Source organism: Podarcis vaucheri (genome assembly GCF_965113315.1).
Source record: "Podarcis vaucheri genome assembly, chromosome: 18".
Lineage (NCBI taxonomy): Eukaryota > Metazoa > Chordata > Lepidosauria > Squamata > Lacertidae > Podarcis > Podarcis vaucheri.
The window spans coordinates 4,415,153-4,442,101 of record NC_138756.1 but is presented as its reverse complement, the minus strand read 5'-3'; the positions used below and the strand labels follow the sequence as shown (position 1 = coordinate 4,442,101).

The 26,949-nt window shown below is 44.6% G+C and overlaps 1 protein-coding gene, 1 long non-coding RNA gene and 1 pseudogene across 4 annotated transcripts; 1 reads left to right on the top strand and 2 right to left on the bottom strand.

The window, feature by feature from the left end:
- Positions 1 to 160: 160 nt before the first annotated feature.
- On the bottom strand, positions 161 to 16,682 carry LOC309523082. 2 transcript variants are annotated; one of them, XR_014215227.1, is made up of 4 exons: positions 16,597 to 16,682; positions 11,484 to 11,711; positions 9,766 to 9,910; positions 161 to 281 (listed from the first exon to the last, which is right to left on the bottom strand). It is a non-coding gene; the product is annotated as an uncharacterized lncRNA (long non-coding RNA). The 2 variants fall into 2 exon arrangements; XR_014215228.1 differs by lacking the exon at positions 161 to 281 and having other exon boundaries at positions 9,108 to 9,910; positions 16,597 to 16,676.
- LOC309523131 (vomeronasal type-2 receptor 26-like) lies at positions 1,599 to 6,163 on the bottom strand (annotated as a pseudogene). Its single transcript has 2 exons — positions 6,113 to 6,163; positions 1,599 to 2,472 (listed from the first exon to the last, which is right to left on the bottom strand). The product of its transcript is annotated as a vomeronasal type-2 receptor 26-like (transcript).
- Positions 16,683 to 16,791: 109 nt separating the features above from the next.
- LOC309522810 (vomeronasal type-2 receptor 26-like) lies at positions 16,792 to 26,949 on the top strand (the record flags this gene model as incomplete). The annotated part of the gene is made up of 4 exons (XM_082206407.1): positions 16,792 to 18,240; positions 24,054 to 24,281; positions 25,353 to 25,483; positions 26,070 to 26,949. The coding sequence occupies exons 1-4, from the start codon at positions 17,494 to 17,496 to the stop codon at positions 26,947 to 26,949; spliced, it is 1,986 nt and encodes a 661-aa protein (XP_082062533.1). The 5' UTR covers positions 16,792 to 17,493.

The window sequence follows — 26,949 nt, the reverse complement described above, 5'->3', positions numbered from 1 at the left end:
TGGATGTAATAAAGGTGATGATTAATCCTAAAGAATTTGAGGAAGGAGCCACATTCCACAATGTCTGCAGAATTCTCACAAAAAGTGTGTGAGACTGAATTTCTGCCCTGTGTTTACTCTCTCCAGGAATTTCTTCCCCCTTGGAGTCACCCACCTTCCTGGGCGGAGAAGGTCCCTTCCGCACACCGAGCGCAAGTGTAGCAGCAAACGGGCTTTCCTTCTAGAACCACCTTGGCATATCCGGGTCGACATCTTTCTGTACACCTGGAACGAGGTACGGCCTAACCAAAAAGACAAGAAGGTGCCACAAAGAGGAACAGTTAGGAGTATTTGTGTGTATGTAATTCACTCATAGAGTGAATTCAAATGGATCTCTGGACTGCAGCCTTTGACCCCCCATCAGGGTCCTTTCAACCCCCCACTGACCATTGGGGTGACCAAAATATCTTGTTCTTCATAATTAGTTCAGGACAACTGAGGTTTGTGCGACAGAGCTCTGTTTCCTCTTCTCCGTTTACCTGCTTCCCTGCTTAAAAAATCTTCAAATAAAATGGCAATCGAGTCTGAAATGTGATTTCCCCAAAGTTCAGGATTCTGATAATCTCTCAATCACTAATTAAGACGTATTTAATATGACTTTTCCAAATATTGGTTTCCCTCACTCTGTGCTTGAGGCATGCAAGGTTTCCTCTTGTCGCTGATGTATTTCCCTAGTTATTTTGAGTTCATATGCCATTCCTTAACATTAACCTTATATTACAATAGGGGTTTTTTTTTAACTTCTCATCCTTCACCAAAAACTGTGCACTTCTCAATTCCTGCACCCCGCACGCTACGCCACTGTTGGCGGATGTGGAATTATCCAACCCACAAGCTGTCCAATCCTATATCAGGAATTTTAAAATGTTTAATATTTTAGTATGAATTTCTTTATTTAGGGAGCTGCCCAGAGTGCTGAGGCAACTGAAGAAGATTTATAAGCAGTGCTATTTTTCTAGAAAAGAAGGTGCCGAAACTCACCATGAACACCTCCCTCTGAGAATGGCAATGGCACCCACCTGAAAGGTGTCAAAACTGAGTTTCAGCGAGTTCCCTTCTGAAAAAAGTCCCTGGGCATAGGCAGTAAAGGACGCAGGTGGGCGCTGTGGGTTAAACCACAGAGCCTAGGACTTGCTGATCAGAAGGTTGGCGGTTCGAATCCCCGCGACGGGGTGAGCTCCCGTTGCTCAGTCCCTGCTCCTGCCAACCTAGCAGTTCGAAAGCATGTCGAAGGTGCAAGTAGATAAATAGGTACTGCTCTGGCGGGAAGGTAAATGGTGTTTCCATGCGCTGCTCTGGTTCGCCAGAAGCGGCTTAGTCATGCTGGCCACATGACCCGGAAGCTGTACTCCGGCTCCCTCGGCCAATAAAGCGAGATGAGCGCCGCAACCCCAGAGTCGGCCACGACTGGACCTAACGGTCAGGGGTCCCTTTACCTTTGTAAGCAGTAACATTATCATTATGGAATGGGCCGTCTCTATTTTCAACAGAGTTGAATACCAATGTTGGGCGGTATGCTACTATTGTTAATACTAATAGTAACTATGATATTTTGCAGGTTTATCCACAGTCAAGATCAGCATCTGTGTGGACTGCAGTTTGCAAAAAAGGGGAAGGAAATACCTGCCACGGCTGTAGCCTTCCGTGTCCCCATTGCTCTCCTTCCTTCACCATCAGCCTCCTCTTGGATCTTGATGAAAGCGAAGCATGCAAGGCCTGAGCCACAGCGTGAAAATTGGTGTAAGTGCCATAGCTGTCTAGAAACAGGACTCTCTCAGGCTCCCATTGGGATAATGGCTCCAGTTTCTCCTCTTCTTTGCATCTTATCCTGCCTTTCACGGACAACAAATGCTTTGAATATGAACACTGAAACGCTTCATCCAAAGAATCCACAAGATTGGATGGCGAATTATAGTTGTTACCTTTGCTGCTCCTTATTCCGGTCTGAATTGCAAAGGACAGAGAACCATGGAGGTGCTGGAAGTTATTTGAAGGGATGTAATAGCCAGTTCCGATTTCTAGCAAAGCTGTTGTGATCCAGACTTTTGCCCCTATTTCCTTCTCATATACTATGTTTATTGCCAGGAGTAGGATGATGCCCATTGCATTGGTTACATAGTAAAAAAATACCCCAACTTGTCTCCATAGGAAAAAAGGTTCCCCAGACCTCATAAATTGATTTAGATCATTTTCTGGTACTCTTTATGATAAAGCAATGCAGATCCCTTTGCTGAGCATCAGAGGTTTCACAGCGCTCGCAAATCTTTCTCCACTGTCATTGTCTGGAGTGAAGAGGCCAATCCACGTCCATCCAAAATACAGGAGCAATTCAACAATCCCCTGGTACTGACTTTCCTCTTTGGGACTCATCCGGTAGACAAAAGGGAACAGGGTTTTACCTTCGAGAACCTGGGCAGTGAAGCCATAAGTGATCTAGCAAGGGAAGCAAAAGATCAGCAATTTATTTTACTTTCATCATAACGGGTATTTAAACATATGAAATGTCTGATATCTATCTAAATCTCTGCTGGCTGAGGCTGATGGGACTTTTAGTCTGAAACATCTGGAGGTGTCAAGTTGGTGAAGGCTCAGTTTTGAAAAAGGGATGTAGGATCCATAGCTCAGGATTTCCCCATTTTTTAAAATATCCCTACTTGACCCCTCCAAAGAGAAAATAGAATTTTACGCAGTTGAAATTCTCTGTCCCTCCATGCTCTCCCACTACTTACCTGTGGGATTTTGTAGATGCCTGACAAGGCTGAAATCACTCCTGAGATGAAAGTGTTGCTTCTTTCAAGAACAGCCAGCAGGGGATTCTGTTCTCCACAGTGATAATTGGGAATATTGCATCCACTGCCTGCAAGCAGCTCTAGCATGGCGTCTGAAGTCATCCTTGCATCGAGATAGTTCTCATAGAGGTTGTAGCCCAGGGTGATGTTGGGTAAGAGCCTGAGATCCTGGTTGATCTCTTGGATGGTGAACAGGAAAGACAACATGTACGAATAGAGCCTAGCTGACTCCCTGCAACGAATGAATCCTTTTAAAAGAGTGAAACTGATATTCATATGATGGGGGGCGCATTATATGATCCAAAAAGATTAGTATTTATTGATTAATCCTATTGCATTAATATCAAACCATTTACAGTCTAGTATAGAATAAAAATAAATAGAATAAAGACATGCTGGCCACATGACCCGTAAGCTGTACGCCGGCTCCCTCGGCCAATAAAGCGAGATGAACGCCGCAACCCCAGAGTCGGCCACAACTGGACCTAATGGTCAGGGGTCCCTTTACCTTTACCTATAGAATACAAATTTGCAGATCTCTGCTCCACGACCGGAGCTTTGATGCAAACAGCACACAGAGCTGTTCAACAGTGGAACAGACTCCCTCCGAAGGTGACCATGTGTCATGGTCTAAGAGCCTGAGATCCTGGTTGATCTCTTGGATGGTGAACAGGAAAGACAACATGTACCAGTAGAACCTAATTGCCCTCCTGCAATAAATGAATTATTTAAAAAGAGTGAAACTGATATTCATATTAATGGGAGGGAGGAAACATTATATGATCCACAAAGATTAATATTTATTTATCATTTTACATTAATATCAAACCTTTTCCTGTCTAGCACAGAACAAAAATTTGGAAATCTCTGCTCCATGACCGGAGCTTTGATGCAAACAGCACACAGAGCTGTTCAACAGTGGAACAGACTCCCTCCGAAGGTGACCATGTGTCATGGATGCTTCAGGTGAGATTCCTCTGGGTTCCTTCCATCTCTACAACTCCATGATTCTATTCTACTGTGGTTCTATGAGTAAGAAATGAAGACGCCCCTCAAAATGTGTGCTATACTGGGAAGTTGCTGCAAGGGCTGCTTTTCCTGCATTGGTCTTTGACTTCTTCCAAGGGGCTAGACTATAGGTAGATAAGAGACAATTTTATTGAAGGAGGGGAAGCACCAAATACCTCAGTCCCCTTTTATTTTATTTTTTTAAAGTAATATTTATTAAAGTTTTACAGACATTAGAAAATTTCAAAGTTTAAACTCAAAAAATAAAGACAGAGAATAACCCTAATATGATAAAAAGAGAATTACAAAAAACAAAAGCAAGTTATACATCTTTGACAAAATCTTAGTTTTGGGTTCTAACAGTTCTGTTTCCAACTTTGATTTTTCCACCTGGAAGCCATTTTTTTTGTCCAGATTGTATACTTCTCTTATTTGGTAATAATGAAACCAATCTCACACTCTATCTTTTAGTTTCTCAAAACTCTGCAATTTCAATTTGTCTCCTTCTTGCTCCAAAATCTCCCAATATTTTGGCCATTTGGCCTCCATATTGGGCCTTTTCTGAGCCTTCACCTCCATTGGTGACAACCACCTTGGGGTTTTATTTTCAAGTAATTCCTTATACCTTGTCCAAACATTAAACAGTGCTCTCCTGACAATATGGTTTTTAAATGCTTTATGAGCTTTAACCTTGCCGTACCACAAGTATGCGTGCCACCCAAAAACATTATTAAAACCTTCTAGATCCAGAATGTCAGTGTTCTCAAGAAGTAGCCAATCTTTCAACCAGCAGAAAGCTGCTGATTCATAGTAGAGTTTAAGGTCTGGCAGGGCAAACCCCCCTCTTTCTTTTACATCAGTTAATATTTTAAATTTTATTCTGGGCTTTTTGCCCTGCCAGACAAATCTAGAGATGTCTCTCTGCCACTTCTTGAAACAATCCATCTTGTCTAAAATTTGTAATGATTGGAACAAAAATAACATTCTTGGCAGTACATTCATCCTTATAACCGCAATTCGGCCCAAAAAGGAAAGCTTCAGATTTGACCATATTTCTAAATCCTTTTTAACCTCCGTCCAACATTTTTCATAATTGTCTTTAAACAAGTTCCCATTTTTAGCTGTCATGTTTATCCCCAAGTATTACCTCAGTCCCCTTTTAGTTACAATTGAGGTCTAGTGGCTTTCAGGTTTGAGTGCGTGGTAAAACCTATAATTTTGCACATGTTTTTCATCAGTGACTCTACCAATGAGGACACACCCTGATCTGTGTTATTCCATATAATCATTTTATTTGAAGCATATCATTCCTGCTCTTCACCCATAGAAATACAAGCATTTTCAAGAGTTTCTTAAAACGCTTCTAATTTTTTTAAAAAAACAGTGACAGAAAGGGAAAAGTGCTGGGATTGGGGGAGGAAACCTTTAATGTAGCTCAGACAGATTTCCCCATGGTGGGCTGTAGGCCTCCTGTTCCATCGTGTTAATAGAAGTGTGATAAGTTGGGATAGGAAACAGGTACCTATGGATTCCAAGTGAAGAAACATCAAACATCTCACTACTTAGAAATGAGGCCAGTTGTTTGTGTGTGAGAAAAAGGAATAATTCCTTTTCACATTTTAGAGACCTGACTCCATGAAAAGGAAGTCTCCTGATTCATATTATTTATCATTTCAATTAAAGCACATTTTTCCTGCTCTTCAGCCCCCAAACGTCACCCAGAGGATCTTAAAATTCCATTTGTAAAACTGTAACATGGAACAATATTGAATGAAACCTTTGAGCCTTGGAAATTGCCTGAGTTTCATGGCATCCTGCAGGTGGGGAAATTCAGTGCATCCTTTTGACCCCTGACCAGATTCATTGGCATCCTTGCATTCTACTAAAAGCAACACAGAATCAAAGGTAGGAGAGTGTTTCACTAAGGAAGACCCAGAGAACATGGAAATAGGAGAGGTTTGGGTGGAATCTTATACTAGACCCCCCCATCTCCCATCACCCCCAGCCAGCAAGAGCAATGGTCAGGTCAGGTAGTCCTGCAACATTAGCCCTTGGCTCCCCAGCCCTGAGAAATGGGCTCTTTCCTTGATAAATAGGAACCACTAGAAGGACTGGAGAACCATGAAACTGTGAAGTACATACTTTTCAATCCTAGCGAAGGGTGTCTGAGAAAAGACATACGGAGTTTCCTTATAAAAGCGTTTTGGAGATATGATCCCACTGATGAGAAAGTGTCCAGGCCGGTAGTAATTGCGAGCATCCGTTTCATCCCTGACCAGATTCAAGGGGCATTTCGCCTTGTGGTTCCCGCAGACTCCAAAGGGCATCATGAGCAGCAGAAGCAGCAACAGAAGGAGCAGGGATCTCATTCTGGCTCTGCCTCCTCCTCCTCCTCTTACATGCCAATGAGGCAAAGCAGAAGCACCCAAAGACTCTTGCAAGGCCAGACTGCCTGGGCTTTCCCAATCTGGGTGGTTTTCAGCTCTACCTTTGGAGCTAGGAAGCACAAGGCAGGCACACCCCTCTTTCGCCAGCTCTGCATCTTGACTCAGTCTGTCTCCAACACAGGAAATAATCTCTGCACTAACTTTTTCTTTCCCAGTCACAGCACAATTAATATATTCATGCTACCTTCTGAGGCTGAAGTAACCTCCAGAAATATCTCCTGAGCATTTAGAAGATGAGATGACTATAATTTTGATTATTCCAAGTGGAATAAGTTTCATCACACTAACTTTCTGGAGTCTTGAATGGCTCTGGCAGCAGGTGCAGACCTGGAGAAAAACATGATGATGAAAAGTCAAAAGGTGTTTTGGGGAATTGGAAGTTTGGCCTGAACTTTGCTCCCAAGGACCAACGAAGAGCCCTGCATCTGCATCCGACCATCGACTCTCCTTCCTTGGAGGTTTTTAAGTTTGGATGGCTAGCTGTTAGGGATGCTTTAGAGAGCCAGTGTGGTGTAGTGGTTAAGAGCAATAGACTCGTAATCTGGGGAACCGGGTTCGTGTCTCCGCTCCTCCACTTGCAGCTGCTGGGTGACCTTGGGCCAGTCATACTTCTTTGAAGTCTCTCAGCCCCACTCACCTCACAGAGTGTTTGTTGTGGGGAAGGAAGGAAAAGGAGATTGTTAGCCGCTTTGAGACTCCTTAGGGTAGTGATAAAGCGGGATATGAAATCCAAACTCTTCTTCTTCTTCTAGTTGGCCACCTCGGGTGGATTTGATTCCTGCCAATACCTTCTGGTTCTCCCCCTTAAGGGAAGTAGCATGTTGGTGGTTTTGAAGCCACTTCAAGTGAATTTCCACCCCATCTTTGAAAGGCTTCTCCAACAGAGCGAAGCTCTCTGGGGTTGGTGGAGGGGAGAAAGGTTGTCCGGAGCCTTAGGCTCTCCCTTCCCCTTTGACATTTTCTGCGGATGGAGAGCTTCTGTTGCACATGGAACCAACTTGCTCCTCGTCTTTGAGAAGAAACTTCTCTACTCATAAACCAATTGTGTGCGCAGAAGCCAGGCTAGCATTCTAGCAGCTTTGTTATTCTTTATCAATTTATTTATTAATATTTATTTACTTTCTTACTTAATTATTTAATCTTTCATAAATTCCATGCACTATTTTGGCCAATCACCCCAGAGCGCTTTACGTCAAGATAAGTCAGGGTGATCATAACAAAGTTTACAGTCTTACTTTAGAACATTCCAAAAGTTAAAATAATAAAACAGAATCAAATTACCTCAACTTCCTAAGAATCTGGGTGGATGCTTTCTTTATTACATTAAAAAAAGTTTAAAAATTATTAAGTCTCCACAGATATTCCAATCACTTGTCTTCATATACAGTTTAAAAAAACAAACCCCCCCACATAATTTCTTCTTGACTCTCCACCCTCCCTTCTCTATGTTTGTTTTTGTTACTTCTTTTTATCAGATGTTTTAAAAAACATGTTTTTATTATCAAAGCCCCAATGACGTATTTCAGTAATCCGCAGCTTCTATTTCAAATCCTGCCTTTGACTTCATGTATGGGTGATAGTTTAACAAATAAGATATCAATGGTCTCCATTCTTCCTGAAAAGATTCATCCTCATGTCCTCTTAGTTTAGCAGGTAATTTCACCATTTCAGCATATTCCCCCAGTTTCATAAGCCAATCCTCCCTCTCTCCACTTCTGTGCATATAAAGTTCTAGCTGCTGTGGTTGCATACATAAATAACCCACTCAGCTTTCTCGGGACCTTTAATTATTAAATTTATATAGGAGCCTTCATTGGATTGCTACAGGTTGAACTGCTATAAGAGTAAGTGTTTAGTAAACTTTCTACTAGTCTGGAGAGATGAAAGTCTAAGTAGGATGCAATCTTAGCTAATGAATCTAAATGCTTCATCAGTGGCTGTTCTGTCAATTATTTTCACTTCCCATCTGATCTTGGTTTTGCTCCATAAATGGGGACCTGAATGGGAGGAACCTGAGTTGGAGGAGGAGGAGGCCTCTCGCTCTTCCTTCCTGACTGAGCATAAGATGCCTCCTCTGAAAAGGTTTGGCAGGCAGGGAATCCAACTATTTGGCATGGTCTCATTTCTTCCCTCCAATGCTGAAATTGTTGCTGGCTCACTCTTCATCTGGTGATCCACTCAACATCAGTGCACAAGGTGTCAGATCCAGGCAATGGAATCTGAAATGTGATTTCCCCAAATTTCAGAATTCGAATAATCTCTCAACCACAAATGAAGACCAATTTAATACGAATTGGTTCCCTTCCCTCTGTTATGAGGGATGACAGGAGAGGTTAGGAGATTATTGAAGGCCAGAAATTCTGCTTTTAGAACTGGGGGGACCGGGTATTGTATGGCATAGAAAGAGCGAACTTGAAGAGGGGTATCAGGAAAGCAAAAGCGGAGTACAGAGGAAAAATTGAGGACCACCTGTGAAATCGTGATCCTAGACAAATGTGGCAGGGAGTCCAACATCTGACTGGTTATAAATCAAGGAATTCATCAGTGGTAGAGAGTACGGCTTCCTTGGTGGGAGAGCTGAATACCTTCTTTGCCCGATTTGAGGTGACACCAACAGTGATCCAACAGGGATGCCAGAGCTATTGGCGTCACTACCTACAGGAAATGCTGCCAGGGTGGAAGAGGGAGAAGTGAGGCGAATATTAAAGGAGGTAAACACGAGGAAGGCTATGGGCCCAGATGGGGTGGCTGGCAGGGTGCTAAGAGATTGTTCGGACCAACTGGCAGGAATCCTTATGAAGATTTTAACCAGTCTCTGGCCCAAGCCACTGTTCCACCCTGTCTGAAATCCGCTACCATTATACCCTTGCCAAAAACATCAAAGATAGACAGTCTGAATGATTTTCGCCCTGTGGCGTTGACACCCATTATAATGAAATGTTTCGAAAAACTGGTGAGGGACCGCATCTTATCTTGTCTGCCAGTGGGACTTGACCCTTACCAGTTTGCGTACAAGGCAAAGAGAACCACAGAGGATGCTGTGGCAATGGGTTTACATGCTGTCCTGACTCATTTGGAGAAGCAAGGGAACTATGCGAGACTCTTATTTGTAGACTTTAGTTCTGCATTTAATACTATTCTTCCGCATAGATTGGTGCCCAAATTATTAGACCTGGGACTTCCACCATGTTTGTGCAGGTGGATATTAGACTTTCTATCAAACCGTTCCCAAAGGGTCAGGTTGGGTTCCCACGTCTCTGCAGATCTCATCACGAATACGGGGACGCCGCAGGGGTGCGTGTTGAGCCCGCTTTTATATACGCTCTATACAGCTGACTGTGCCCCCAAATACCCCAGTAATAAGATCATTAAGTTTGCAGATGATACAACGGTGGTTGGTTTAATTACTGCTGGAGAGGGGGAGGCGGCCTATAGGAAGGATGTCGAGCAGTTGGGGGAGTGGTGCAGGAAAAACAACTTACTCCTTAACTTAAAGAAAACAAAAGAGATCATTGTGGACTTTAGGAAACGTAAATTGAATATTCAGCCACTTATTATTGAGGGGAAGTGCGTGGAACAGGTTTCGGTGTTTCGATTTCTGGGAATGGAGTTGAGAGACGACCTAACCTGGGGAGAGAACAGCAAAGACCTGGTGAAGAGAGCACAGCAGATGTTATATTTTCTGAGAATCCTCCGGAAAAACAATCTCTCAAAGGACCTGTTGATGGCATTTTACCATTGCACTGTGGAGAGCGTACTAACTTATGGTCTGTGCGTGTGGTTTGGGAGCTGCACAGCCAGGGAAAAAACAACGCTATCCAGGGTCGTAAAGACTGCAGAGAGAATTATTGGGTGCACTCTTCCCACCTTAGATGGGAAGCGGCAGAGATAGCACATGACAGTACGCACCCCGGAAATGATCTCTTTCAGCTTCTGCCTTCTGGAAGAAGGTATAGGGTTATAAAGGCCAGGACTAGCCGTCCGAGAAACAGTTTCTACGCTAATGCAATTCTGGCTCTAAACGCAGCATAAGGGGTCTCTGTAGTATAGTGTATTTTAAAATGGGGTTTTAGAGTTTTTAGGGTTTTTTGAATGTTTTATGTAGTTTTGTAATAGTTTTATGCAGTTTTTATGTAGTTTTATTTAGTTTTGTGGTAGTTTTATGTAGTTTTATGTAGTTTTTCAATTTCATTGTTCCGCAAGGGACAATGACAATAAAGATATCGTAATCGTAATCGTTAAGAGGCATGCAAGGTTTCTTCTTACCACTGATTTATTTTCCTAGTTATTTCTAATTCACATGCCGTTCCTTTCCGTTAACCTTATATTACAATAGGGTTGTTGTTGTTGTTGTTGTTTTAAAAAAGCTTATCATCCTTAACAATCAGCTGTCAACTTGTCAATTCCTGCACATACATTATTTTACCATTTGCAACATCTACAAGTGAGCTTACTCCACAAATTTTTAAAAATCCACAATAAATCAGTAATTATCATTTCTTTTTCATTTTTTCTTTTTTTTGCATCTTACTGGTTTTTTGTGTTTTTTAAAAAATATTTTATTAAGGATTTTCTTGTTTTACAGAAGGAAGTGTGATGCCTTGTATTTTTTCCCCCATGTAACATTTTTACAAATCCGTTTCATTTGTTGAGGCATTAGGGGGAGAAGAAAAAAATGAAAAAAGAAAGGGGGGTGGAGAGAGGGAAGATGGATGGGGGTGGGGTCGGCTGGCGGTGTTTCTATTATGTTTAATGTATGTAGAGTTCGGTGTCAGTGTTGCTTGTGTTGTTCACTTGTGGTCCTTTGGTGGTGAGAGAGGTTGGGGTTGGCCTGGGGTGTGATTGTTTGCTTGTGACTGGCTGTGGTGGTCTTTGTTTTCGTGTGGGTGAGGTGGGTGGGTGTTTTGGATCAGGTTAGCCATACTGATTTGTATGCTGTTGGTGGATTATTGTCATTGTCCTGTTGGGCTGTGTATGTGATAAAGGGGAGCCATACCGGGGTGAAGGCGTCTTCTTCTGTTTGTCCCCGTGTCAGTTTCAGTTTATTAGTTAATTTTTCTAGTAGGGCTGTTTCCCATACTATTTGGTACCATTGGTCCATGCTTACTCCTGACAACCTGATATGGTCATTTTTCAGAGGTTGTTTAAGAAAAAACATAATAAGGATCTCCTCGCCTTCTCCCTCTGTGATTTCCCCTACCTTGTTGAATTTCTTGGGCCACTGAATGGCTTCTGGGTTAATGGTGAACTTTATGCCAGCAGACGTCTCTCTCCTTATATCCCCAATTTTCACAAGGACATGAGACTTATTGGGAGACATCACCCAGTTCCCAATATCGAAGTCCGCTGGTAGCTCCCAGTTCTCATCCAAGCACAGCCTGCCCCTGGAAGTATTCAGACACCGGATTTCTCATAAGAAAGGGTGAAGCTGGAATGGCAGGGGAAAGCACCAGCATTAAGAAACCGGGAAGCTAAGATGTCCTACTCACTTTGTCCTCTTATGATTTGGGGCCTGCGTGTATCTCATGTAGACTAGAATTCCTATTCAGGCTTTTTTTGTAATATATTAAGGCATTTATATAGAGTGCATATAAAATAACAAGGAGCTTTACAGATTAAGTTTAATACAAAAGACAAGTTAATACATTCTTAAAATCCACAAAAGCCATAGATACTCAAAATGTCCTAAAAGTCAGTGTTCATGAATGTGCTTGCGAACAATCACATTGAAACTAGCAGAGAGAGCACAATTTCCGCAGGAGTCCCCTTTAGCTCTAGTGACGTTTATCCCACTACACAGGGGTCATTGCAGAGAAGGCCTTCACAGACCCTGCAATCCTCACCTGAGGCCCTTTTTGGAGTGGCACCTCTATGAAAGATCTGGAGGGTGGCAGATAGAGAATTCACCTTTTTTCAGAGCCAAAGCCATCTGTTGGACGAAGTGACTCAATATGGATATCCAGTGAATTATCATTAAGAACAACAACAAAAAGTAGAGATATGACCAAGGACACTTTCGGATCATAACCAATTACTACTTGAATTAAAAGATGAAAAAACACATCATTCAGGTGGAGATGAAACGATGGACTTCTTGCTAACCAAACAATTTTACTTAAAGCTGAAAAAGCTTTGAAAGATTATTTTGAGTTCAACTTAAATCAAGGAATGGATCTGAAGGTTGTCTGGGACTCAAGTAAGGCAGTAATGTGGGCTTTTTCATTCAAGAAAATGCTTTCTAAAAGAAGATGAGAGAACAAAAAAATCCCAGACCTGCTGGAAGAGCTGATTAAAAATGAATCATAGAATCATAGAGTTGGAAGAGACCACAAGGGCCATCGAGTCCAACCCCCTGCCAAGCAGGAAACACCATCAGAGCACTCCTGACATATGGTTGTCAAGCCTCTGCTTAAAGACCTCCAAAGTAGGAGACTCCGCCACACTCCTTGGCAGCAAATTCCACTGTCAAACAGCTCTTACTGTCAGGAAGTTCTTCCTAATGTTTAGGTGGAATCTTCTTTCTTGTCGTTTGGATCCATTGCTCCGTGTCCGCTTCTCTGGAGCAGCAGAAAACAACCTTTCTCCCTCCTCTATGTGACATCCTTTTCTATATTTGAACATGGCTATCATATCACCCCTTACCCTCCTCTTCTCCAGGCTAAACATGCCCAGCTCCCTTAGCCGTTCCTCATAAGGCATCGTTTCCAGGCCTTTGACCATTTTGGTTGCCCTCCTCTGGACACGTTCCAGTTTGTCAGTGTCCTTCTTGAACTGTGGTGCCCAGAACTGGACACAGTACTCCAGATGAGGTCTGACCAGAGCAGAATACAGTGGCACTATTACTTCCCTTGATCTAGATGCTATACTCCTATTGATGCAGCCCAGAATTGCATTGGCTTTTTTAGCTGCCGCGTCACACTGTTGGCTCATGTCAAGTTTGTGGTCAACCAAGACTCCTAGATCCTTTTCACATGTACTGCTCTCAAGCCAGGTGTCACCCATCTTGTATTTGTGCCTCTCATTTTTTTTGCCCAAGTGCAATACTTTACATTTCTCCCTGTTAAAATTCATCTTGTTTATTTTTGCCCAGTTCTCTAATCTTTCAAGGTCGTTTTGAAGTGTGATCCTGTCCTCTGGGGTGTTAGCCACCCCTCCCAGTTTGGTGTCATCTGCAAATTTGATCAGGATGCCCTTGAGTCCATCATCCAAGTCGTTGATAAAGATGTTGAAGTCATGTCAGACTAACCTGATCTCGTTTTTTGACAGAATTACAAGCCTGGTAGATGAAGGCAACGCAGTGGATGTAGCCTACCTTGATTTCAGCAAGGCATTTGACAAGGTGCCCCATGATATTCTTGTAAAGAAGCTGGTAAAATGTGGTCCTGACTCTGCTACCACTCAGTGGATTTGTAACTGGCTGACTGACCGAACCCAAAGGGTGCTCATCAATGGTTCCTCTTCATCCTGGAGAAGAGTGACTAGTGGGGTGCCACAGGGTTCTGTCTTGGGCCCGGTCTTATTCAACAGAAGCTCCCCTTCCGCAGAACATGTCAAAGGGGAAGGGAGAGTCAAAAGTTCAGAGCAACCTTTCTCCCCTCCAACAAATCCAGAGAGCTTCCCTCTGTTGGAGAAGCCTTTCAAAGATGGGATGGAAATTCACTTAAAGTTGCTTCGAAGCCACAAAGGCGCTACTTCCCTTCAGGGGGAGAACCAGAAGAGAGCGGCAGGAATCAAGCAGCCCAGACCCACCCAAAGCGGCCAGAGGGTGGGCTTGAGAAATCCCTCCCCATCGCAGGCTCCACCAGTCTCTGTCTCTAGCAGCCGCCAAGAAACAAGATCCCACCACCATGTATCCCGTTGACAGTCCTGAGGATGGCATTTCTCAGTATTCTCCATTGATTGATTTTTATTTATTCATATTTATTCCTTTATTTATTGATGTACTGAACCTATATATCGCCCTATACCTGGAGGTCTCAAGGCGGTTCAAAATATAAAACAACAATATATATAATCAAAATAAAAACAACCACCCAATAACAGCCTCTGCCCTCCCAAAAAAAACCCACATTTTAAAAGGGATTAGGATGCCTGGGATACAATGCTGGGACTCCTTCATCTGGCTGTTGTCCATCCCTGACTCTTCCACCTCTTCTTAAAAACCTCCAATGAATCATAGAATGGGAGACTTGGAAAGGGACCCCAAGGTCCTCTAGTCCAACCCTCTGCAATGCAGGAATCTCAGCTGAAGAATCCCAACAGATGGCCATCCAACCTCTGCTTCAAAACCTCCAAGGAAGGAGAGTCCATGGTTGGATCCAGCTCCTTCTTTGGTGCTTGTGAGCAAAGTTCAGGCCAAACTTCCAACTTCCAAGCACACCCCTTGACTTCTGCCCAACATGTTTTTCTCCAGCTCTGCACCTGCCGCTTGAGCCAGTCAAGACTCCAGAAAGTTATGGTGCTGAAACTTATTCCACTTAGAATAGTCGAAATTATAGTCATCTCATCTTCTGAAAGCTCAGGAGATTTTTCTGGAGATTGCATGAGCCTCGGAAAGCAACAACAGCATGGCAATATTAATTGAAAAAGTTGGTGCAGAGAATTTTTCCTGTGTTGGAGACAGACGGAGTCAAGATGAAGAGCTGGCGAAAGAGGGGTGTGCCTGCCTTGCGCTTCCTAGCTCCAAAGGTGGAGTTGAAAACCACCCAGATTGGGAAAGCCCAGGCAGTCTGGCCTTGCAAGAGTCTTTGGGTTCTTCTGCTATGCCTCCTTGGCAGGTAAGAGGAGAAGGAGGAGGCAGAGCCAGAATGAGATCCCTGCTTCTGCTGCTCATGATGCCCTTTGGAGTCTGCGGGAACCACAAGGCGAAATGCCCCTTGAATCTGGTCAGGGATGAAACGGATGCTCGCAATTACTACCGGCCGGGACACTTTCTCATCAGTGGGATCATCTCTCCAATACGCCTTCTTGAGACAACTCCATACAGCTTTACTCAGACACCCTTCGCCAGGAATGAAGTGTATGTAAAATCATATGCGCATGGGTTTCACGGTCCTCCAGTCCTTGTAATGGTTGAAATAGGAAAGAGCCCCTATCTCAGGGCTGGGGAGCCAAGGGCTGATGTTGCAGGACTACCCTGCCCTGATCATTGCTCTTGCTGGCTGGGGGTGATGGGAACTGGGGGGTCCAGTAAAAAACCACTCTTATTTCCTTCTTCCCTCTGTCTTCCTAAGTAAAACAATCCTGTTCCTATGTGTCTGTGTTGCTTTTAGTAGAATGCAAGGATGCCAGTGAATCTGGTCAGGGTTCAAAAGGATGCACTGAATTTCCCCACCTGCAGGATGCCATGAAACTCAGTGAATTTCCAAGGCTAAAATGTTTCATTCAATATTATTCCATTTGGACAATTCATAAACTGTCATTAAGGAATGTTACAGTTTTGCACATGGAATTTTGAGAACCTCTGGGTGACCTTTGGTAGCTGAAGAGCAGGAAAGATGTGCTTTAATTGAAAGGATAAATAAATAATATGTTAGGGGAGTTCCTTGTAAGTGGACTTAGATCTCTAAAATGTGAAAAGTAATTAATCTTTTTTTGACCACACACAACTGGCCACATTTCAAAGCATTGAGGTGTTTGACGTTTCTTCCTATGCCAGAGGGTGGCATGAAACTCAAGCAATTTCCAAACTGCTAAGATTATTTTATGTTTATTCTATTGGGATCATTTGTGAACAACCTTGTCACAGTTCTCTTTACACAATGCAACGGGAGACCTACAGCCCAACATGGGGAAATCTGTCTCAGCTACATTAAAGGTTTCCTCCTCCAATCCCAGCACTTTCCCCTTTCTGTCATTTTTTTTTTTTAAAAAAAATAGAAGCGTTTTAAGAAACTCCTGAAAATGGTTGGATTTTTATGGGTGAAGAACAGGAATGATATGCTTCAAATAAAATAATTATGTAAAATAATACAGACCAGAGGCTATCCTCATTGGTGGAGTCAGTGATCCAAAATATTGGCAAAATTATAAATTTTACCACACACTCAAACCTGAAAGCCACCAGGCCTCATTTGTAACTAAAAGGGGACTGAGGTATTTGGTGCTTCCCCTCTTTCAATAAAATTGTCTCTTATCTACCTGGAGTCTAGCCCCTTGGAAGGCGCCAAAGACCACTGCCGCAAAAGCAGCCTATGGAGCAGATTCCCTGTATATCTCAAATTTTGAGGGCCGCCTTCATTTCCTACTCATAGAACCACAGTAGAATAGAATCACGGAGTTGTAGAGATGGAAGGGACCCGGAGGAATCTCACCTGAAGCATCCATGACACATGGTCACCTTCGGAGGGAGTCTGTTCCACTGTTAAACAGCTCTGTGTGCTGTTTGCATCAAAGCTCCTGTCATGGAGCAGCGGTCTCCACATTTTTGTGGAGAAATGAATGAATAAATAAATAAATAAATAAATAAAAATATACTAATATCTGTGGATCATATAATGTTTCCTTCCTCCCATTAATATGAATATCAGTTTCACTCTTTTTTAAAGGATTCATTTATTGCAGGGAGTTAACTAGGTTCTTCTGGTACATGTTGTCTTTCCTGTTCACCATCCAAGAGATCAACCAGGATCGCAGGATCTTACCCAACATCACCCTGGGCTACAACATCTATGAGAACTATTTAGATGCAAAGATGACTTCAGACGCCATGCTAGAGCTGCTTGCAGGCAGTGGATGCAATATTCCCAATTATCACTGTGGAGAACAGAATCCCCTGCTGGCTGTTCTTGAAAGAGGCAATACTGTCATCTCAAAAGTGATTTCAGCCTTGTCAGGCATCTACAAAATCCCACAGGTAAGTAGTGGGAGAGCATGGAAGCACAGAGAATTTCAACTGCATAAGATTCTATTTTCTCTTTGGAGGGGTCAAGTAGGGATATTTAAAAAAATGGGAAAATCCTGAGCTATGGATCCTACATCCCTTTTTCAAAACTGAGCCTTCACCAACTTGACACCTCCAGACGTTTCCGACTAAAACTCCCATCAGCGTCAGCCAGCAGAGATTTAGATGTCAGTCATTTCAGATAATTAAATATCTGTTATGCTGAAAGTAAAATAAATTGCTGATCTTTTGCTTTCCTTGCTAGATCAGTCATGGCTTCACTGCCCAGGTTCTCGAAGGTAAAACCCTGTTCCCTTTTGTCTACCGGATGAGTCCCAAAGAGGAAAGTCAGTACCAGGGGATTGTTGAATTGCTCCTGTATTTTGGATGGACGTGGATTGGCCTCTTCACTCCAGACAATGACAGTGGAGAAAGATTTGTGAGCGCTGTGAAACCTCTGATGCTCAGCAAAGGGATCTGCATTGCTTTATCAAAAAGAGTACCAGAAAATGATATAAATCAATTTATCAGGCCTGGGGAACCTTTTTTCCTATGGAGACAAGTTGGGGTATTTGTTTCCTATATAACCAATGCACATGTTATCATAATACTCATGGCAATAAACAATATTTATGAGAAGGAAATAGGGGCGAAAGTCTGGATCACAACAGCTTTGCTAGAAATCAGAATTGGCTTTTCCCTCCCTCCAAATCTATTCCAGCACCTCCATGGTTCTCTGTTCTTTGCAATTGAGACTGGAATAAGGAGCAGCAAAGGTGGCAAATATAAATTGCAGACCAATTTTGGGGATTATTTTGATCAAGCATTTCCGTGTTCATATTCAAAGCATCTGTTGTCCGTGAAAGGCAGGATAAGATGCAGAGAGGAGGAGAAACTGCAGCCATTGCTCCAAGGGGAGCATGAGATAGTCCTGTCTGATGACAGCTATGGCACTTACATCAATGTTCAGGCTGTGGCTCAGGCCTTGCATGCTTCGCTTTCATCGAGATCCCAGAGGAGGCTGATGGTGGAGGAAGGAGAGCAGTGGGGACCCCAAAGGCTACAGCCGTGGCAGGTATTTCCTTCCCCCTTTTGCAAACTGCAGTCCACACAGATGCTGATCTTGACTGGGGATAAACCTGTAAAATATCATAGTTACTATTACTAATAGTAGCTTACCTTCCAACATGTCTCCGATGAAAATAGGGATGTCCCATCCCATAACGATCATTTTGCTATTTATACCCAGGCCTTTCTTCAGGGGGAACCCGCTGGAACTCAGCTCCAGCACCTCTCAACTGGGTGCCATTTGGACCTTTGGAGGGTCTGTAGTGATAATATTAGTATTATTCTGTTTATATATCAACTTTCATCTGAAAATCACAGGGTGGTTTGCAGAATAAAAATACAAAATGAGAATAGAAAAAGCAAACGAAAGAAAGAAAACAAGCAAACCAAAAGCACATTAAAATGCCCAGAGATGGTTTAATCCACCCAAATCCTGGTTACAGAATAACTTTCTCGCCTGGCACCTAAAGATTTGTCACAAAGGTGTCCAGGGAGCCTCTCTGGGAGAACATTCCCCAAGCGAGGAGCCACCACAGAAAAGTCCTGTTGTCGTGCTGCCACCCTCCAGATATCTCTATTTTTTATATATATATATTTTATTTAAGTTTTTTTTTTCATTTCTTTCCAAGCTCCTGTATAGTTATTCTTAAAAATATTTATGTTTGTAACTGTTATCCATACTCCTAAATATTAAACTTTCTTCTCAATCATCAGTTCTGTCACATTTTCCACCAATACTTTCGTTCTACCTTTATTTAGTTTAAAACCTACTACTTCTCCAACTTGAGAATCTGTTCAAGACCCTTGTTTGGCTAGCCATGGGGTCTTCTACACTTACCACATGGTCATCTGCAAAGGCCTTGAGTTTATATGCTTTGTAACCTACTGTTGGGACGTGGGTGGCGCTGTGGGTTAAACCACACAGCCTAGGACTTGCCGACCAAAGGTTGGCGGTTCAAATCCCCACGACGGGGTGAGCTCCCATTGCTCGGTCCCTGCTCCTGCCAACCTAGCAGTTCAAAAGCACGTCAAAGTGCAAGTAGATAAATAGGTACCGCTCCAGCGGGAAGGTAAACGGCGCTTCCATGTGCTGCTCTGGTTCGCCAGAAGTGGCTTAGTCATGCTGGCCACATGACCCGGAAGCTGTATGCTGGCTCCCTTGGCCAATAAAGTGAGATGAGCGCCGCAACCCCAGAGTTGGCCGCGACTGGACCTAATGGTCAGGGGTCCCTTTACCTTTACCTTTAACCTATATTTTCCCTTTTATTTCTTCATCTGATCTTCTACTTCTGGCCAGGGTCTCTAAAACTAAAATAATAATGGTGACTGAGGATATCCCTGTCTTGTCCCTTTTATTATTTTGAATTTTTCTGTTATTACGTTGTTTACTATCATCATAGCCTGTTAGTCAGAATAAATTGAGTCAATTCCTCTAAGTACAGTGGTACCTCAGGTTACAGACGCTTCAGGTTACAGACTCTGGCAACCCAGAAATAGTACCTGGGGTTAAGAACTTTGCTTCAGGATGAGAACAGAAATCGTGCAGCGGCATCGTAAGGCCCTATTAGCTAAAGTGGTACCTCAGGTTAAGAACAGTGTCAGGTTAAGAATGGACCTCCGGAACAATTTTAGTTCTTAACCTGAGGTACCATGGCAGCCAAGAGGCCAAAAGGGCCGAGAGTGCCAATAAGGCCAAACATGGAGTCCGGCACTCTTCCGTTGCGCAGCTTGCAAACTGTCCGTGCCGATCCAAAAGTCCTTATGCCTCTTTGGCCGGTAGCAGAGTGAATACAGCGGCGAGAAGCAACTGCAGCCAGTGGGTAATAATTCAGAACAAACACAAGGTATTCCTTATCTTCTTAGCCTTTAATCATGTAGAATAACAGCATAAATCAGACCTGGCGAAAGCTCGCCCATTCTTCCTCTCGCATAGCGACAGACTGAAACACTCAGAGTCAAACCACTCCCGTAAGTGTCTTTGACCACGCCTCAGGAAAGAGACGTCACTCAGAACTCTTTAACTCTGTGAGTTCTGAAACCCATAACACCCCCTCTCGTCTTGCATCCTGAGGGAAACTGAGGACACCTATTTACAGACCTCTTTGAGTTCAACTCACCTCTCATTGCCTTTTGCCTCCCACTGGCATCTACCCCCAGGCAATTGTTGAATCCCTTCCACACTCCCAGAATCACACTGTGCGAAACCAACCCACGCATTGGTGACCTGAAACCTCTCAGGTGGAATCCCCTTTGTGGTGCGAGTTGACCGCCTGAGAACAACCTCGGGCGCTCCTCCTGACCCACTGGGATCAGCAAGTGTGTCTCCTACCACAGAAGACTCCCCCTCTGATTTGCTGCGTCTTCGGGCCTTCTGCACTTGGCTAACAGGAGATGAAGGCTCGCTCTTGGGTTCCCTCTTAACCTGTGGAGAAACCCACCCCTGTGCTTGACCCTCATCAGCAACCTGGTCTTCAGCAACAGGCTCCGCCTCTGCCTCTCCTTCGTCCCTTTCCTCCCTTTCCTCCCCCTCAGAATCGGACAAACATTCTGAGAGAACATCAGGACCACCCCTAGGCCGTGACCAACCACCCTGCTCAAAGAACTCAGCACGCTTGCTGACCAGCAGCTTGGTCTGATCACCCTCTGGGTATGCAAACTTCCACCCATTTGTTGCAGGATCATACACACAGAAGATCATTTCCTGGTACCTTGGACCACCCTCCTTCCGTTGAGCTGTTGGTATTGGCACTGACGCCCTGGAACCAAACGAACGGAAGAAATGCACCTGTGGCTTTCGCTTGTGCAACAGAAAAAACGGTGTGTCACCTACAGCGTGATTGTAGGACCTGTTAAAAACAAAGCTGGCAAACTTCCAAGCTTCACTCCAAAAGCTCTGAGGCAGCCCAGAGTCACACAGTAAAACCCTGACAGCTTCAGCCAGTGTTTCACTCCTGTGCTCTGCCACGCCTCTCTCTTGAGGAGACTTTGCATCCGTCACCTGGTGACGAATTCCCTTCTGCTTGAAAAACTCCTTCAGAGCAGACCCAGTGAACTGTGACCCACGGTCGCTCCTGAACCCTTGCACTTTGGTGGAGAACCTTAGTTCCACCTCCGCAACCCAATCCTGGATAAGTTGCGCCGCCTCCCCCTGCTTTTTGAGAGAGAAACACCATAAATTCTGAGAAAAATCATCTGTCATCGTCAGCAAAAACCTGGCCCCTCCCAGACTCTCACACTTCATGGGTCCTGCAAGGTCTGTGTGAACCAGCTCAAAAGGTTTTGTGGTTACCCTCCTTACCCCGGGAAAACTGCACCTTTGTACCTTTCTGCATGCCCTGCACTCTAGGGATCCCTCACACGGCGTGATCTTGCAACCCTTGGTGCAGCTAGGCAACCTCTGAACATCTTCCAAACAAGCATGAGACATTCTCTTGTGCCATACATGAACACATGAATCATGGCTGGGAACACTAGCACACGGCGCCTGTGCTTTTCCAGCATTCCCCCCACCCTCCAGAGGTGTTTCCAGAACAAAGAGATTGTTTCTGCATGCCACGTTGACAAGTTGTTTCCCCCCTCTGAAAACGGAACAGGCATCATTTTCAAAGCAAATTTTGTACCCTTGCTTTACAAGAGCAGGTACAGATAACAGGCAACAATGCATCCCTGGCACAACGTAACACTCCAGCTCCGCCTACAAAAAGGAAACATAAGCATCAGCAACATTAGAAACTGGCTTTTGTGTCCCATCAGCAAACGTAACAGTCGTTCTAGCTGAAACAGCCCTGCAATTCCGCAGCCTCCCAGCAGGTGGCGTTCCAATTAGGTGATGACTCGCTCCTGAATCCACTACCCATCGCAACACTCTGTCCTTGCTGGAGTTGTCCTGTAGCGTTGCCATGGCAACAAACGTCCCGCTGCCCCTGTCCTTGGCAGCTTCCGTAACCGCAACTCCTTCCGTTGCCCTCAAGACTGGACTTATCTCAGAGTTCCCAGACAGCTCTGCAGCCGTTATCTCCCTCTGCAGCAGGTGGCTGGCCTTGAAGCCTTCAGCTCTGTCCTGCTTCCCAGGCTTCGACTTACGACGTAAACAACTCTTGGCAGCCTTTGGAAAAAGAGGCTTTCCTGAGCTTTTACTGCTCACCGCCCCCCCCACTTCTCACAGGGCTCCCAGGACGCTTTCCTGCACCCCCTGTGATGGGTAAAGGGCCCCCAGCAGCTTGCTCCTTTCCAAGCTCCTCACGCAGACACGTTGCATCACCAGCAGTGGTGGCTACAGCCCCTTCGTCCCCCTCAGGGGCCTCCCAGCTTTTCCCAGCTGTGCACCGGCTTTCACGAAGGTGGTCAGCGCCATCTTGCCTTCCCTGTTCTGATGCAGCCATCTCCCGGCCCTTGCTTCCGCCCCCAGCTTCACACGCTTCCTGGAGAGCTAGCCAAGCGGCCTCTGGTTTCTGTGCATCCAGAACAACAGGCCTCAAATCAGCACTTACATTCTCAGCCAAAAACGCCAGAACACGCATCTCAGCTTCACGTTGCTCTGCAACCGCCCCAGCTGACTTAGACATCGGCTTCACCATTTCCCAGAGCTTGGCTCCGACTAAGGACAACTTCTAAATAACTCCACTCCAGCCACGTTTGGCTGGTCAACTTCGCACATGGCAGCTTAAGCTCAAAGCCATGTTCCTGGGACTGAGCCATCTCCTCCCCAGGGTAAGCGTACTCACGACTGGCAGCAGCTTCCTCCGGCTCCCGGCAGATCGGCTTCTCCCCAGCGAGCTCCTTCCAGCCTCAAAGAAAGGCAAAGCTCCAGCTGGCTCCAGCAACCTCACAGCCAGCTTGCTGGCTTCCCCCACACGTGGGACGTTCCTGCAACAGCTTCAAAGCGTTGGCAAACTGCCCATAACCTATGGCGGCCAAGAGGCCAAAAGGGCCGAGAGTGCCAATAAGGCCAAACATGGAGTCCGGCACTCTTCCGTTGCGCAGCTTGCAAACTGTCCGTGCTGATCCAAAAGTCCTTATGCCTCTTTGGCCGGTAGCAGAGTGAATACAGCGGCGAGAAGCAACTGCAGCCAGTGGGTAATAATTCAGAACAAACACAAGGTATTCCTTATCTTCTTAGCCTTTAATCATGTAGAATAACAGCATAAATCAGACCTGGCGAAAGCTCGCCCATTCTTCCTCTCGCATAGCGACAGACTGAAACACTCAGAGTCAAACCACTCCCGTAAGTGTCTTTGACCACGCCTCAGGAAAGAGACGTCACTCAGAACTCTTTAACTCTGTGAGTTCTGAAATCCATAACAGGTACCACTGTCATGACTCTCTGAATTTCATCATCTCTATAGTACTCTTCGTAGAAGTCCATGAAAAAATGGTCAAAGGCCTTCTCTGCGTCTATAAAAATCAACACTGCTTGCTTATCATTTCTAACCTCCAGATATTCTATTATATCAATTATATTCCTTATATTGTCCTTCATCTGGCGGCCTGGCAAAAAACCAGCCTGGTCCCGATGAATTAAATCCATTAATAGCACTTTCATGTCATTTGCCAATAGGTCTGCAAACAGTTTATAGTCATTATTTAATAGAGAAATCAGCCTATCATTTTTGACTGATAATAGATCTGGATCTTTTTTCAGAATCAGCGTAATGTAAGTATCTTAAATCTTTTAGTGGTTGTGCCAAATAATCTTGTAATTTCTTATAGTACTTTGCTGATAGCCCACCTGGCCCTGGTGTTTTCCCCATTTTGGCTTGATTCATTGCCTGTTGTAGCTTCCCAGTTTCTTAATGCTGGCGCTTTCCCCTGCCATTCCAGCTTCACCCTTTCTTGAGAGAAATCCGGTGTCTGAATACTTCCAGGGGCAGACTGTGCTTGGATGAGAACTGGGAGCTGCCAGCGGACTTCAATATTATTAACTGGGTGATGTCTCCCAATAAGTCTCGTGCCCTTGTGAAAATTGGAAATATAAGGAGAGGAGCATCTGCTGGCATAAAGTTCACCATTAACCCAGAAGCCATTGAGTGGAACAAGAAATTCAAGAAGGTAGGGGGGATAATTGGGGGAGGGGGCTAGGAGATCCTGATTGTGCTCTTCCTTGAACAACCACTGCAGAATGAGCATGTCAGGGTGACTGTCCAGGAACAGCTGGAACCAGCACGCCTTCTTTCTACAGCAGCTGAGATAGGAGGGGAATTTGGGATGCTCAAATAAAGGATATGGACCTTTCATACATGCAGAAGGATGAAAAGTAATTTATTTTACATATGATAATTACTGATTTATTGAATATTTTTTTAAATTTGTGAGTAAGCTCACTTGTATTAAATTTGTCTTAATTTGTGGTTGATGTGGTGAAATTTGGAAAATCAATTAAGGCAATTTGGCAAAAAAAACCCATAACCCCAACTCTCCTTTCAGTTGGGCATTGAACAGCAAAGCGCTTTCTCTCTCTCTCTCTGACACACACAAAGACGAGAATGAACCGTGTGAGAGATTATTCGAATCCTGAAATTTGGGGGAATCACATGTCAGACCCATTGTCATTTGCTTAGAAGTTTTTTTAAGAAGGAAACAGGTAAATGGAGAAGAGGAAACAGAGTTCTGTGGCTCAAACCTCAGCTGTACTGAACTCAATTTAAAGCACAAGATATTCTGGTCACCCCAATGGTCAGCGGGGGGTTGAAAGGACCCTGATGAGGGGTCAAGGCTGCATTCCAGAGATCATGTTCTGCAGCTAAAGAGAACTGACCGCATTAAGGGAAGATGGGGAGATGGCAGGCAACTGGGGATCTTGGCTGCTGGAAAGGGCAACTGGGATCTCTCTGGATTCCCTGCCAGACAGACCCCTCCCCAACCTCTATGTGATTGATGTAGAGCTGGGATGATTTCCTGAATGATTCATTGGGGGCCACAACTGCAAATCTTGGGGTAGATCAGGGTTCCCCAAACTTGGGTCCCCAGCTGTCTTTGGACTACAGCTCCCATCATCCTGAGCTGACAAGACCAGTTGTCAGGGATCACCACCATGCTATAGAGATCGCGTTGAGTGAGTTACATACACACAAATACTCCTAACTGTTCCTCTTTGTTGCACCTTCTTGTCTTTCTGGTTAGGCCGTACCTCGTTCCAGGTGTACAGAAAGATGCCAGCCTGGATATGCCAAGGTGGTCCTAGAAGGAAAGCCCATTTGCTGCTATGCTTGTGCTCGGTGTGCGGAAGGGACCTTCTCCACTCGGGAAGGTGGGTGATTCCAAGGGGGAAGAAATTCCTGGAGAGAGTAAACACAGGGCAGAAATTCAGTCTCACACACTGCAGACATAGGGGAATGGGAATCCTTCCTTGACTTCCTTAGTATTAATCACCTTTATTACATCCAGGAAGTGAGTTGATAGGAATGACCATAAGGAAGAAATATCTGGGGTGCAAACTGGGCAGCTGTGAGAGGAATGTCCACAAAGCATTCCTTTTTGATTTTTTAGACCAAGCCACACAAAAAGGAAATAATGTTGACACTTATCAAAAATAATGGATAGACGATGAAAAGCAGCAAATTACTATCAGCAAAAGCACAATAAAAATAAATACTTCATGTGAAAATTATTACAATATAATCTATGGACCGTTCTGATCTCACTGCTATGAACATTGAATGGAAGCAATGTCTGCATTTTAAAGGTTCAGGCAAAGAGGAACAGGCAGGATCCAAACAATGCAGTTAACAGAAGTGGAGTGGTCACTGCCTCTCAGTTTATCCTAGATCACCATGTAAATAGAGCACAGATCATTAGGGATGCAAGTGATGCTGCAGCCACTCTTATTCTCTTCCCCAGATGCCCAGAAGATCACCATTCAAACAAGGACAGAGATCAATGTGTCCCCAAGATTACCACCTTCCTGACTTATGAAGAATATTTGGGAATGGTGTTAGCTTCCGTTGCCCTCTTCTTGTCCTTAACAGCAGGCATTGTGTTGGGAATCTTCATTAAATACAAGGAAACTCCCATTGTCAAAGCCAACAACCGGAACCTCTCCTACACCCTCCTCGTCTCCCTCCTGCTTTCCTTTCTGTCCTCCTTCCTCTTCATCGGGCGCCCAAGGAAAGAGACCTGCCTTCTCCGACAAACGGCCTTCAGCATCATCTTCTCAGTTGCTGTTTCTTCTGTCTTGGCAAAGACCATCACGGTGGTGCTGGCCTTCCTGGCCACAAAGCCCGGGAACAGGGTGAGGAGATGGCTGGGCAAGAGTCTGGCCAACTCCATTGTCATCTCCTGTTCTGGGGGGCAAGTTCTCATCTGCACCATCTGGCTGGACTCTTCTCCCCCATTCCCAGAGCCTGACATGCGCTCCCAGGTGGAAGAGATCATCCTGCAATGCAACGAAGGGTCTGTGGCCATGTTTTACGTTGCCCTCGGCTACATGGGCTTCTTGGCTGCCACCTGCTTCACGGTGGCTTTCCTAGCCAGGAAGTTGCCCGGCTCCTTCAACGAAGCCAAGCTGATCACCTTCAGCATGCTGGTCTTCTGCAGTGTTTGGGTGTCTTTTGTGCCCACCTACCTGAGCACCAAGGGCAAGTACATGGTGGCCGTGCAGATCTTCTCTATGTTGGCCTCCAGTGCTGGGCTTCTGGGCTGCATCTTCCTTCCCAAGTGCTACATTATTGTGCTGAGGCCTGATCTGAACACAAAGGAGCACCTGACAACAAGGAATTAA